Genomic DNA, 14,449 nt, shown 5'->3' on the forward strand with positions numbered 1-14,449 from the left:
TGCTAATTTGCGTTTTTTTTTTTATATTGTAATGGTACTGGCACCTGATGGTAAGTGATTACCACTGTCCATAGACATTGCCCCTGCTTAATCATTGCACAATCAACCTTGGGAGTTAGTATGTTTTGTCCCTTGTGCCTGCAATTACTGGCTCAAGCACTCTTCAAAGTGGGACATGATACCCAGTAGTTCTGTTTGGTGGTAAATTATCTAAGCATACACAAAGCCCTAGATGTCATCCCTTCTGCCTATAGTTACACCAGCTCACTCACCCTTCTGATACACAGCAATATTTTATTTGTTGCTGCTTGACAATAGAAAATCTGATAAATGGGTGGTACCTACCCAGATTGGCCTGCAAGTCATGCCAACAAGTGAAGTATTACATTACTTCTACATAAATTCACCATAAAATACATTATAGGTTACAGTAGTAGGATTTAAAATTGAATAATTAATAATAAATTACATTAGCACACTATCTTTTTATTAATTTGATATTTCTTTCCTACATATGTGGTTAAAAATGAAAGCCATACATATTGAAAATCAAAAAAATGTTGATGTCTTAATTTTCATTTTTATTCCGTTCACATTGTAGAAATTCTGAATAGATATATTTAAATTGAATGTATGATACAGAATATTGAATTTAAATGTTATTAACTTTAATTTCATTGTAAAATTAAAGACAACTTAAACTTAACACCAATAATTTATTTATATATACAAATGCAAAATAAACAAAATTAGTCAGTCATTGTGTTCATGCTGAGCTTCAGACTCCCTCCAATTATTTTGAATCATTTCAACAATCATTTTCCACCATTTTGACTCCATGAAGTAATAAATGGAACACACAATAATGAAAAACCATGATAGAATTAAAAAATAATCAGTTTCTTTTTCCACAATGCTCGATACAGGTCCTTGAAAATCTTTCGAAGTAACTAGCAAACCCTGTGGGTTTTGTCCTGTTATAGCATGGACGAATTTACTAAATAAGTGGATATTGTATTCTGTGCCATTAAATTTACCGACAGGTCGACCATTGTGGAACATTTTCAGCGTTGGCACACCCACAATTCCATATTGTGCATTGATTCCATGGTATTTTAAAGCATCAAGTGCTACCATTTTTATATTTGGATATGATCTGGCTAGTGCATTAAAATGTGGTGCTGCATGAGCACTGAATGGACAAGCTCTGGCATGAAACAATACTAAAACACAATCTGCTTCAATATCACGGCTGGCTATATCTGGTTTAGCTTGCAGTAGTTTTGCAAGAGAAGTTCCATTAATTATTTCTACAGAGGGCTCCACTAACTCACTTTGGTCATACACTATCTCCTTACATTTGACTAGTTTCCGAGTTTCATTCAATGATTGTGTATTGTTTTCTACGGATACATTAGCCGAAGTTACATGATTATAGAAATTTGTTAATGTTTTATTTACATCTGATACAACATTAGACAATAGTGATTCAGATTCATCCACTGTAGAAAAGTCATCATCTTTTTGAAGGTCTGTTTCTTCATCTATATCGAATTGAGAAGTTAATATAGGATAGCCTGTAAATATAAGTGTTATTTATATATTTATCCATAAAAAAAAATTAGTATATTATTAACAAACACTGAATGCCTCATATTCGATAGTTTTCGTTTAGTTGTATTACACTACTACACCATTTAACCTTCATTTGTTACATTTTATTAAAGGGAAATTAGCATATACATTTTATTTCAGAAATTAACAATTGAGCAGAATAATTAAGAAAACATATATTACTCTTGTAAAACACTTACCTACGAGCAGTATCGCTACAATTAAGGCTTTGTTTGCAATAGCAAAATTCATTTTTAAATATTTTACAAATAGATGTAACGTATTAATTCAATTCAATTCATTGTTTTGTAAAAAACACGAGCAAAAACATTCTTGATTCTACTGTTGTTCTTAAGTATTCAGTATTCGTATTGACGTTTGACAATGACATTTTACTATAGAACAGGCTGTTTTTTTAATTTTATTTAAAGGCACTGCATTTTACAGCCTCATCTTCACTTTCGTGAATGTACCCTTCATAAAAGTCAAATTATCTATAAAAAAATAATGTAAATTTATAACATCGTGCAGTTTAGTTTACAGTAGAACTATTTTTTCGGCATAAATGTATGGGTATTTATACATAACGTAACCCTTTGATCTCAATGTGTGACAATCACTTTATTTGTTAACGTAACGGTCACTAAATGTTTATATACCCAATAAATCTAGATTCGTAATTCCTAATTATATTAACAACGTGTTGGTTGCAATTAATGTAATCACGCTCCCAAATACAAAAAATTGTGTATTTTTTGTTCAAAACGCGTAAGTACTTAGTACTTTCAGAAAAATACTAATTAAATTAATTTTTATATTATAAATAAATTATTTTTTAAGAAACTCAATCCTCACGAGCCTGCGGTAAGCGTTTAAATAGAGAACTTGCAATTATTTTGAAATCATATGAACATCAGGCTATTATTTTACGTATTAAGGCGATTTGAAGGAACAGTTAAACTAAATAAATTCATAAACTTTTACGAATTTCCTGCGAATGCTAATTGGTTTTCTTCAGTCAAATTAAAATAACTTTTAAGTTTTTCTAATCGTTACGCCATGGTTCGGAACCGTCAAAATAAAATTAATTACAGTTGATCTCGACCTTGCAGTTCTGAGATGCGCTAGCGCAACCAATTAGCCCTGTGTCACGTCGTACAATGACCATGGCTCACTTTATTGTATTACACATATTTTTAATTTTTAATGTGCAATTTTCTTTTTTTCCTATTTCGATGTGGATTTAAGTTATTATTTATACAAAGACAAGTCAACAAGTCGTCATGGCAATATGACCTGTAGAAGGTGGTGAAACTGTATACGGAAATCGGAGGATCGGCGTCTTTGGCGCACCTATAGAGAGGCCTGTGTCCAGCACTGGATGATGATTGGATAACGTTAAAAGCGAGATAAATCTACTAATCTATTTCACGAGATATTTAGCTGCAGGGGGTCAGTGAAAGCTAAATACTATGAATATCACCTTCGTCCTACTATCCACATCTCTCGTTGTCACCCTGCTATCAGCGTGCCAAAGTCACAAGCAAAACCGATAGTCTGCCACTACGATATAGTAGATATATTTAGGGCGTCTATTGGATCCGTACTGTGACGTCGTCCGTCTCGCAATATTGTTTTAATTCGGATTACACGCGGCGCGGGCGGCGCTGACAGTCGTGAAGCGTTCCTGTATGTGTTATTTGCATTTTGCGCTAATATTCAACTGAAAATATAGACCTTATTGTGCCGAATTATTAATCAAAACAGTAACTATGGCGTACACCTGGGACAATAGAGTCGCGTTTGTTGTACGTTATCTCTATGGTGAGTCAATCATTTCACTTTACTTTGAAATAATAATAACGATTCTTTTATATGTAATGCGATTGAACGTGCTTAATATAAAACGTTTCATATTTTTTAAATTATACATCAAATGGTAAACCACATAAATTTACTCTTCGTATAAATAAAATGTATATATATTTTAGGTTTTCCTACGTTATACTTCTCGTGTTATGAGTATGTAAGTATAATGATAATGATGATTTGAGAATACATTTTGTTCTTCGCTAAGACAACTAATGATAATTTGGTTGATGATTCCTATAGGTATCGTGTAAGACACAGAAATGCTTATCCTTTTTTTTTAATGAAATTTAATTGTACTTTTTAAGAGACAATATATAATTGTATACTTCAGCTGCAGATAAACTTACATTTGACTTTTTTGGCCAATAACTCTGTCTTAAGTTAAAAATTTTGCTGTTACTCCGGCCTCAATCGCTCCTCTCGTTGCAAATTCTCGTCCTATCGAATTATGAATATGAGGAAACAAAGGAGTCCCTGGTATAATGTAGATATTCTTATTTCTGATATTTTAATATAATAAATCAATATTTTTGTTAATTTTATTCAAAAATGTTTAATAAAGTATACCTATATATGATTTAATTCGGTAATAGTAGGTACATGTTATTAAGAGAAAAATAATTATTGGTATTATAATTTGACAGGAAGTTAATACAAATATCGGATACCATTATTTAAGAATCGACGTTTCATGGACGCTTCGATTAAACGAGCAAAGTCGAATTATGCGCTTATATAAATAAACAGACACACCCACAGACTATTACAGAGGAAGATTTATTACATCTCACAAAACCATTACTCAGTTAATTGAGCGATATTATGTTTTTGACATTGGAAACGGACCAAAAATATTTCTTTAAAGATAATTAAAAGTATTTCTTGTTATAATTACATTAATAAAGAACATTTATGTTTAAAAAAAATACGTTTCTTTTCCATCGCATTGCTATAAAGAGTTAAGAATTTTGCTTGCCAAGTGTGAAATATCTTAAGAATTTTATTGAGGTATACGTATTTGTAAAACAAACAATTACTTAATGTCAAATATTATCGTTAAATCTCATAAGAAAAACAAAAATCATCTGAGTTTTACTAACATTTAAAGCAATAATTAAATTCTACAATTAAAAAAAAATTATGTTATATTAAATCTTACATCACTTGCCGTAGGCTACGGCTAAAGTGCCTAAAAATATTACCTGGTTTTTAAATTTCGTTAATTAAAAGTTATTTCATGCGCATGCAAGACTAAATTAAAAACAAAATACACTTTATCTTTTTAATTTTCAAATTTGTTTAGCTTTAACATCATAAATGTGTCCATGCCGGAACCGTTCGTCAAGACTGTTGGCACACGGATGGTTTGAAGCACGGAAACATCTCAGATAATTATTATTTAATAAAGATCTTGTGAGAGATGAAGAATGAGAACGAGAATGTAAGAATTCACATGACAATAAGTTAGTGTCGTAGCTAGGAGTTGGCTTGGCAATAGGCTGCCAAGAGCCATTATATTAGGGGAAAGGTGCGATTTGCTGTGAGCCAAGAGGCAAAGGAAAACACTTGGAACCAACTCGTATTTTCCTTCGAACATAACTGTAAAATCTACTTTTTTTAAGTTTAATTTCATTTAATTATTGGGGACACAAAATGCAAATCGTTGCAAATAATTGTTCATCTTGAGATCAGGCAGCGTGTGTTAAAGGAAATTATCCCACATTTCTCTCCACAAACCCTGAATTGATAAAGATTCGAATACATTCTTATTATGCTGTTGTCAGGCAATATGAAATCTACCTACTGTCTGTTACGATGAGTTTACTATAATTATAATTTCCTTATCAGTATTGTAACTAATAATTACTTTCCTATACTCAACATAAGAAAAATTCGAGTAATGTTTATTATAATAATGATTCAATTAAATTAGCTGTGTATTCTCGTGTGTTACATTATTTATACCACGTTCGGCAAACTTCAATAACTAATCAAATAATTATGAAATTAATATTAAAGTATTATATATAGTTTATATTACCAACAATTTCTAACTGATTATCATTGCACAGTATAAAACAAAGTCGCTTACCGCTCTATCCCTATGTATGCTTAGATCTTTAAAATTACAGAAGGGATTTTGATGCGGTTTCTTTTAATAGATAGATTGATTCAGGAGAAAGGTTTACATGTATAATACATGCACAATATAGTAGACAAACACTGACAATTTTAGAGGTCTCTGAAGTGATGTCGTAAATATATAATAACCAAATTTTTTGCGCTTACATTACTAACGCCGACTGAGCCCTACGAGATAGATCAAAATAACATTTAACCCTTTTAAGGTGTACAATATACAAGATTGTACACCTTAAAAAGGACTTCAAAAAAGTTCACGATTGTATATGTCTATCTCTTAGGGATAGCCCACAACAACCATTTTTTATCCTTTACTTTTAACGAGAAATAATGGCTTATTTTCGAAGCGATTTTAAGCAATACAGCGTTAATCCTTATGTAAAAAATACATTGTGCATTTAATATAGATCAATATGGACTTTTACTGTATGTAATTTAAATTAATATTTTCAAAGATATTACAGATTTAAAACGCAGGGACATAGCGGTTTGTTTTGTCTAACGACTGAAAAACTGTGAACTTTGTAAGACAGTATATTTAGTGGCAGCATTGCACCCGTGCAAAGCCGGGGCGGGTCTCTGGTTTATTATAAAATTTCCATTTGAGATATTTCCCATAATTATAACGTTCTCGTCGTCGGTGATCAATCACTTGTCGTAAGCAATTAAATTGGATATATGTGCAATTTAATTCGAAATTTCAATCTTTATACCTACTGAAAACGATTTCTTATAAATATATTAGTATTTGTTAGACCATAAATAATGCTATATTTATTTAATTATTAACTAGACACTGAAAAAAATATATTGATAACCCTAACCTTTATATTGAATGAACAAGACGATCTATTTCAGAAACAAATCTTCACATTGGCATTGAGTTCTTGATTAGCAAATACCAATACGCACAGATTATATTAATCACCGACAGACCCAAAAGAACACTAACCCAAATCATCGTTTGGCTCAAATATGACTAAAATTTATTCTATTTCTCTATTTTTCCTTGATTTCGGTAAACATAAACTTTAGTATTAACTTTTATAGCCGTGATATTCAATATATTAATATGAATTTAGGAATCGTCAAGTGAAGTGATATTAAATCTATAAAAGCAAGTAAAATTATTAGATAATGATTACTAAAATGTTCTCTAAAATTAATAGATATTTCGAGCATATTCAAATTATATTTTTTTCAATATCCGTAATTACCAGTATAATTTACAGTTTTTAAATGTTCAAATAACTGTATAATTATCATTAAATTCGTCAGCCAGTCAACTCACTGTATTTAGTTGAAATCAACTACCTAAATACAGTGAATTGACTGGCTGACGAATTTTTATTTTGTTTTATGCTTAATTTTTATCACTTATAAATATAAGTGATAAAAATATACCAGGGTTTATTACTTTAATTATTATCAATATTAAATTATTAATCTTTTTTTACTACTAATTAAATATAAGTTTTAATTATTGCAGATGTATCCAGCATAGACTTGCTATTATTCACAGACCTTAAGCATAAAACAAAATAAAATTAAAAAAAAAACTTCGAATCAAATCTAATCTAGCTAATGTCAAGAGTAGACAATTCTAATAATTAAATCTCATTAGCTGGTCATTAAAATGTATGCAATAATAACTCTATATATTAAATAATACTGCCATACTTTAAATAGTGATATATTGATCTATGATTGTCATTCTACAATTTCAAACTCGTTAATAGTTCGTTCAGGTCCAAGCTTACGAAAGGGCTGGGTTTTGGCATAGGTCTTGAGTAATTGCTGGTTAAAATAATCGCTGCCATTGTTTACCAGTGCCGGCCAAGTCGGATTACTTCGATTGTTGCGACATTATGTCAGTCAGTCTTTTACAAATACAGACTTCATTGTTGTGCCAGATTTCTTAAGGGCTTATGATTTTGTTAAGATTTTCATATCAACTAGCATAAAGGATAATATATTCTTAGTCTTAATATTTTTTAACTTTCCTAATTTGTTTACTTTTAGCGGATACGAAATAATTATTATATAGACACCGATGCTTACATCGAGATCTTATATTTTAGAAATGTATGAATATATTATATTTATGGTCAAAACTAAATAATAGACTTCAAAATATTGAAGTATTCAAATTTAAATATTAATAAATTTTATAGTTAAACGAATAAGATTCTTATTTCACATTGATAGATTGCCAAAAGAAATCTACCATTTCCAGTGTCGAAGCGTTGCCAACATCAGAAAAAAATAACAATTTAAATTTTCCAACTTTTTCAGACATCGATAATAACGGCTATTTGGATGCCCACGACTTCCAATGCCTCGCTTTGAGGACTTGTGTATTGGAAGGGAAGGGGGACTGCAGCTCGAGTCGCCTGCAGAAGTACCAACATATAATGCTGAGTCTGTGGGAAGAAATAGCCCAGCTCGCGGACTTCGACAAGGTGCCAGACTATGTCGGTTACACTTCCCATTACACGCATCGCCTCTTGCGCTGTGGTCGTCGTTGTCTTAGCTACTGATGGCGATAGTTGATAAAGCCTAACAAATGAACGCCTATAATGAATGTGTAGGAATTAATTGGCTTATTTAATTGGATTGCTAGACATTTAATATTAATATGAATCTATATAAAATCCTAATTTATAAATAATCATTTGAGTAATGAAAGTCCAAGTAATGTACAAGGGTAATGAAATTGTGAGAATTCGTTTTTTAATATTTTCAGATACTTAATGCCAGGATAGATTCGATTGCCATTTAAAGACATTAAGAATAACTTTGATCAATTATTTTTTAGTTTTCCTGTTGAGTGATCTGAAAACACTTTAGTCCAAGTTGATTTGTACGGTTAATGAATTTTGATAAATTAAAACTTAATACTCAGTGCCGTGAGGATTATCTCTAGAAAGTGCAAAAACTGCCTATAAAAACCTACAACATTCTTAATATGGAACAATATATTTTAAAACACGGCCACTTAAATCACCTTTCTCTATAAAAGGCTTTAAATGTCAGTACATTGATCAAATTATTTATTATTTGACGGCTAACTATCGACTTGCTGGATTCACTAAAATGTTATGGCGCGACTCTCCACGCTAAATTATCGGAGTGCATATTGATGGCGCTCGCAACGCTTACAAGATGTCTTAGTGTACGTGAGCTGTAAGAAAAAAGTCAGCAAAAATAAATACAAGTTAGATTGTATTTTTGTTAATGCACGCCGATAATACAACGTGGAGGCGCGCACTTTCGTGAGAGAACAGATCTTATATATTATTAGTAGCACTTATATCTTACACACTATATTTCTAATATACAAATAACACTAATAAGAGAAATTTACACAATACGAATTGTCACATTAAAAAAATGCATGAATAATTATGATATATTATTAAAAATGCTGACTTAAAAACCAAACAACTAATTCCACGCAAGGAGCACGCATTGTAGCAGCGCACGCTTGTCGCATTTTTTATTATTTTTTTACAATATGGCGCCTTTGTCTATGGTCACTATATTTTTTACAGGATGGAATAGTAACTACCGATGAATTTAAAAAGGCAGTACAAAATAGCTGTATTGGAAAACGTTACGAGGATTTCCCTCAAGCGATGAAAGCTTTCATTGAGACAAATTTCAGGATGATTGATATAAATTCCGACGGAATACTCGGCATTGAGGAATATCGATACGATTGCGTGCAGAGAATGGCTGTGGATGACATCAAAGCTATAGACGAGGCATACAGTTCCTTATTAAATGTAAGTACCTTTTCATATATTTACAAACTAAGGAAATGATTAAGTAGGTCCGTGAATATCAAAAAGTGTTGTATACATATCAGTATTTTATTAGAATATAATATTTAGAAAATTATAGTACCTCGTGAATAATAGCTTTATTTATTATCTGTGAAAAAAATCTATAAGTTAGGTACAGTAGCTTACATTAGTATAGACAGTACGCACCACCCTTATATACAGATTATATTATCAAACCACTTACGATGAAAGCTTTCATTGAGACAAATTAATCTTACATTTATGTTATTAGCCATATGGCAAAAATACAACTGATCATGATCTCTTTGGGTTCAAACTCAGAGCGAGTTGTGCTAAACAAAAGGTTTTTTCGTCAAGAAATTTTCAGTAAAACGCATTTGGTAGGTGGTAGTGCTTACAAACCCGTTCCTCGGAAAGCACGTAAGGCTGTTAGTCCTATGCCTGAATTCTCTCCGCGCATCCGAATTACCATCCCATTCGATGATTAGATTGAAGCAGAAGCTGGTTTGATACCGTGGCTGCTCTAGGCCAATTAAATATAGCCGCTCGTTAATTTACGGTTTAATTTACAAACATTTAACCCTGAATAGGGTTAAAAATCTGTCCCTGGATAGAGTGTACACCTTTATATATGCACACACTTGTGCAAGATGCCTACTATCTGTCAAGATGACATTCAATCAGTATCTTTACATATAATAAACAACAAAAGAGTAATGAAAATCATGTCATTCGCGAGGTAGTGTGACAAAGAAACACAACAAAAGGCCCAATGTCGAATACACGCGATACAAAAAATAATAATAATAATCAAAGTTCATTTGCTTTAGTAGCAATAATTATTTTATTGATAAAATAATTATACATTCTCAGCAAGGATTAAATTTAGTTTTAATTCTGTACTTAATCTACTTATAAGTCTCACTACCATAACATAAATTCTGTCAATATTTTAGTCTTTAACATGAATTATTAAAGTTATTATATATATTATTAAAGTTATTTTTCAATTTAAAGCCTCTTATTAGTACTACGAGGATTTATCACCTAGTTAATAATTGGCTAGACCGTTGGGTCATCCTCTTGGTCTTTTACCGATGTTTTTTTCACAAGAATTCCTTATAGAATGTAGATGAGCACTAAGGTTTTTCAAAATGCATCTCATAAGGGTGTTAAATGTGGGACGAAAGTTTGTATGGAAATTAGTCATTTCCGATGTTCGAAATATGGAAATTGGTATTTAGATTTTTATTATATTATTGAGTTATGACAGATGCTAGCGATTATTTTTAAATTCGTCATCAGAGAGGGCAACATTTAAGTTCGTCATTTTGAATTTAGAATAATAGAAGACGGGTTTAGGCTCCTCTTTATAAGTAAAAGACTAAAAGTGTTTTAGTATGGGGTAACCCGTAGCTATACAGCTACTAAAACATAAATATTTATCTATTAAAGTAGTGTGTTACATTTAGTACAACAGCACTATGTATATATATATATATATGTATGTATGTATACTACTATATAATTTGAAACGAAGACGAGAAACCAACAACAAAAATACTAAACAAAATCAAAAATAGATTCATGTATCGTTAATGTTTTTTTTTAAAAGTCACGGCCATTGCCGCACTTGTAACGATCTAGTTACGTGTATCTACGTAACATTACGCGATTCTCGGAATACCCGGCTGATATTTGGCAAAGTCTTCCGAGAGAATTTATGTCAATGACGATTAAATGCAATCGCAATATTAACTGACGCTATCGGGTATCGAACTTCATTTTCAGTTAGACAAAACACTATCGGCCTTTCTTAACTCTGTTTAGCAAATGGTTATTTACACACTGGTCTTCCCTGTCTGTCATTATTGATTTGACAGTTGATAAAAGATGATGCATAGTTTAAATAAGATTCCCATTCCCTGGGCGACATAAGAGCGGTAAAGCCGTATATAACTATAAAATATATATAAATAGGTTTTGACATTACATATCTGATTACATTCACATAAATTTAAAATTGTTTTTGATGACATTTTTTTTCTTTTAAATGAATTACTAATTTCGTGCACAAAAACATCATAGGGCCAGCTTAACTTGTGGTGTGTGTTAAGTGGTGAAGTTAAGATGAAATTGGAAAACGTATATCTACCGATCTAATCGAAAATTCGGTTTAAGTTAAGTTTATTTTAATAAAATGTAAAAAAGGCGCCAAATGTATGATTCGCCCGTGGAGCCTAGATGGTACGGCCGGACCTGCGCACTCTGTATTATCTGTATATAAATGTAATAAACTATTACTAAAAAATATACACACTTTTTGCATATAATAAAATGCAACATTTTAGTGGCATCTTAGTCTCATTGTATTATAGTCATATCAGGTCCTGTAACATGAATTTTGGCGATAGACGTTGTTTGACAATGTCTCGTTGAATCGATTCTCAAGAAAGATGTTCCGTGAACTATGAGGAAAGTGTTTATGTTGGCGCTCGTCCAGCGGTAATCTCTTGTTAAACTTTTATTATCTTGTTGCATAACTATGTTTCATTCTACCATTTCTACTCACTAGTTTGTTTACATTTTAATGAAAATTTAAATAAAATACTTGTCTAAAAACAAAGATTTTTCGACCATAAAATAATGGTAGCACTGTCTCCTTATTAACACTGAAATGCTATTGAGAATTATTTGACAAAAAAAGCCGAGAAGCCGAACCTTCAAAATCTGCGTAATTATGCTTGTACAGCTTGTCAGTGATATAACTCAGACCATTAGGGAACAATTATTGTGTATCCAAGAAAATATTGACGTTTCAATCTTCTGTGTATTAAAAGTGCTAAAACTAGAAATCTCATAATACTAACATCAAAAAGGGCATAAGCATATAACAATTTTGTCCCACAAGTGTCAGGACACTTGCACAGAGCTTCCTGGAATTCATAAACTATTAATAGTTTAAGAGCTTCCCAACCTGACGCTCTCGTGCCTCTGAATGCACATATTGCCGTTGGTACTGCGCCTGAACTCTCAGTTCGTGTAGGATTTAACGATCAATATGATTATGAGAGTTAAAGAATAGAGACTACATTTGTGTTTACACACACATTTATGCTTATTTTCCTTTGAGAATGGATGTCGCAGTCGATGTTGGCCAATTATAATAAATATTCTAACAATAAATAGCTAAGTGGAACAGCTTTAATAAGTGATAACATAACTATTCAAAAATACTTATAATTTTTCTTATTTAATATTGTCAATACAAGTATATGTCTATTTTTCAGGACGACGATCGAAGAAAGGGTGGAATCGCACTATCGAGATACCAAGAACTCTTCGCTCTCTTCCTCAGCGATCAAGGCGAAGACTGCCCAGCGAAGTACCTGTTCGGGCCTTTAGAATTATAATTATAACTGCGGTATAATACAATTATGAACTGATTTTCAATTTAAATTATACGTAATTTATTATAATTAATATATAACATTAAGAATACAATCTAGGCCAATATTTAAAAGTATTAACAGAATTAATAATGGCGTATGTGACAAAAACTAACAAGTATCTAAAAGGAAATAATGTTTCTACTTTGTCGTAAGCGCCACCGAAAAAAATATCTTACATAATATTTCGTAACACTGAACTAAATAGAACAGTTTACATAATTTAAATCAGGAACTATAAATCTGTTATCTAAGACCACCACCAGTGTGATTTTCAATTTAATACTAGACAGTTACTTATTGGTTAAATCGTTATTATAAAATATTATCGAGTAGACGAATACGAATGCGAAATTCTTAACCAATAATAATCCGGAAACTATTCTATTAATAAACAAACGCATCGTAGAAAGTCCCGCTAAAAATACAATATTACCGCGACGATACGTAGCGTTTAAAAATAGAACATCAAATATAGATGCTTTCTAAATTCCAACATGATAAGAGATAATAACGAAAATGTGTTTTAATTAAATACGGTTTTTTATAAAATACGGACAGTTAAAAAAGTCATAAGTACAAGTATGTCCACGTTAGTATATTTTAAATTTAGACTCATTTTAAACGATGTGTGCAATGTTAAAAAAAATCTTACCTTTACTGTGTTACAAATTACATGTATTCTATAAAAGTTGTATGAAAAAAAAAATTGATATCTAAAACATTTCTCATTGATTGTTTTACTTCCAGTTTCAAAAACGCTGATCAAAGTCAAATTCAGTTAGTTAAATTTGATCTGAGTTGTAATTGGTAGATGTTTACCGATGACGCTATAAGCGTCCAATGAGCGTTCAGTATTTACTCCGATTAGTGAATCTGACTTTGCACACCGTTTCAGAATCTAGAGGTTGATGTTATAAAATGGATTGTTGTATCCTAATTGCTGTTACGTTCCTGATGTATATTTTTAATCACTTATATCCAGATATTTAACGTGTAATGTATTGTGACAAATGAAGACTAACGCAATTTATATTTGTGTTTTGTAACAAACAACAAACTATGGCATGCTCATACAAAAATATCTAGTCGCTGACATGTTTATTTTTAATGAATCGTTTGTAAATATTTTTTTACGTTAAATATTCTTAAAACAGTTAATAAATATAAAAAATAAATATTTTCGTTTATTTAATTTTTTTACCGATGTTTGACGATACTAGACGAAGTATTCAATAATAATAATTAAAGTTGTTTTTATATTTATTTACATATGTGTGACCTTATCTTAATTGCATTAAAACCTTTGAATGGTAATAGTTACCCTCTGTATAACACTAGCTTAAGCTCCGTATACACTAGGGAATAAATAGAATAACATGCTTCGGGACTTGCACTCTATAATTTCTTGGAATGCCCTTTAGACATATGCCGCACATTTTGCAGATCAGACTTTTTTAGGAGTTGTGAAAGCACGGTATCGTTTCCACACTACTGATATATGGGCGTGATAATGACGCGTATATACAGAGTACACTCGCTCTGGAACCGGGAGCAAGCAAC

General features: G+C 31.3%; 2 protein-coding genes across 3 annotated transcripts; one reads left to right on the top strand and one right to left on the bottom strand.

Annotated features, from left to right (window-relative positions):
* Positions 1–696: 696 nt before the first annotated feature.
* On the bottom strand, positions 697–1,997 carry LOC113400451 (thioredoxin domain-containing protein 15). Its single transcript, XM_026640006.2, has 2 exons — positions 1,815–1,997; positions 697–1,577 (listed from the first exon to the last, which is right to left on the bottom strand). The coding sequence occupies exons 1-2, from the start codon at positions 1,864–1,866 to the stop codon at positions 754–756; spliced, it is 876 nt and encodes a 291-aa protein (XP_026495791.1). The 5' UTR covers positions 1,867–1,997; the 3' UTR covers positions 697–753.
* A 1,185-nt stretch (positions 1,998–3,182) lies between these two features.
* Positions 3,183–13,919, top strand: LOC113400318 (sarcoplasmic calcium-binding protein). 2 transcript variants are annotated; one of them, XM_026639843.2, is made up of 4 exons: positions 3,183–3,438; positions 7,924–8,102; positions 9,183–9,416; positions 12,728–13,919. In XM_026639843.2, exons 1-4 carry the CDS (start codon positions 3,387–3,389, stop codon positions 12,848–12,850), a joined length of 588 nt encoding a protein of 195 aa, XP_026495628.2. In that variant the 5' UTR covers positions 3,183–3,386; the 3' UTR covers positions 12,851–13,919. The 2 variants fall into 2 exon arrangements, with proteins under 2 accessions (XP_026495628.2, XP_026495629.2); XM_026639844.2 differs by having other exon boundaries at positions 3,184–3,438; positions 7,924–8,090.
* Positions 13,920–14,449: the final 530 nt, after the last annotated feature.

The sequence above is a fragment of the Vanessa tameamea genome, chromosome 17 (genome assembly GCF_037043105.1).
Source record: "Vanessa tameamea isolate UH-Manoa-2023 chromosome 17, ilVanTame1 primary haplotype, whole genome shotgun sequence".
Taxonomy (NCBI): Eukaryota; Metazoa; Arthropoda; class Insecta; order Lepidoptera; family Nymphalidae; genus Vanessa; species Vanessa tameamea.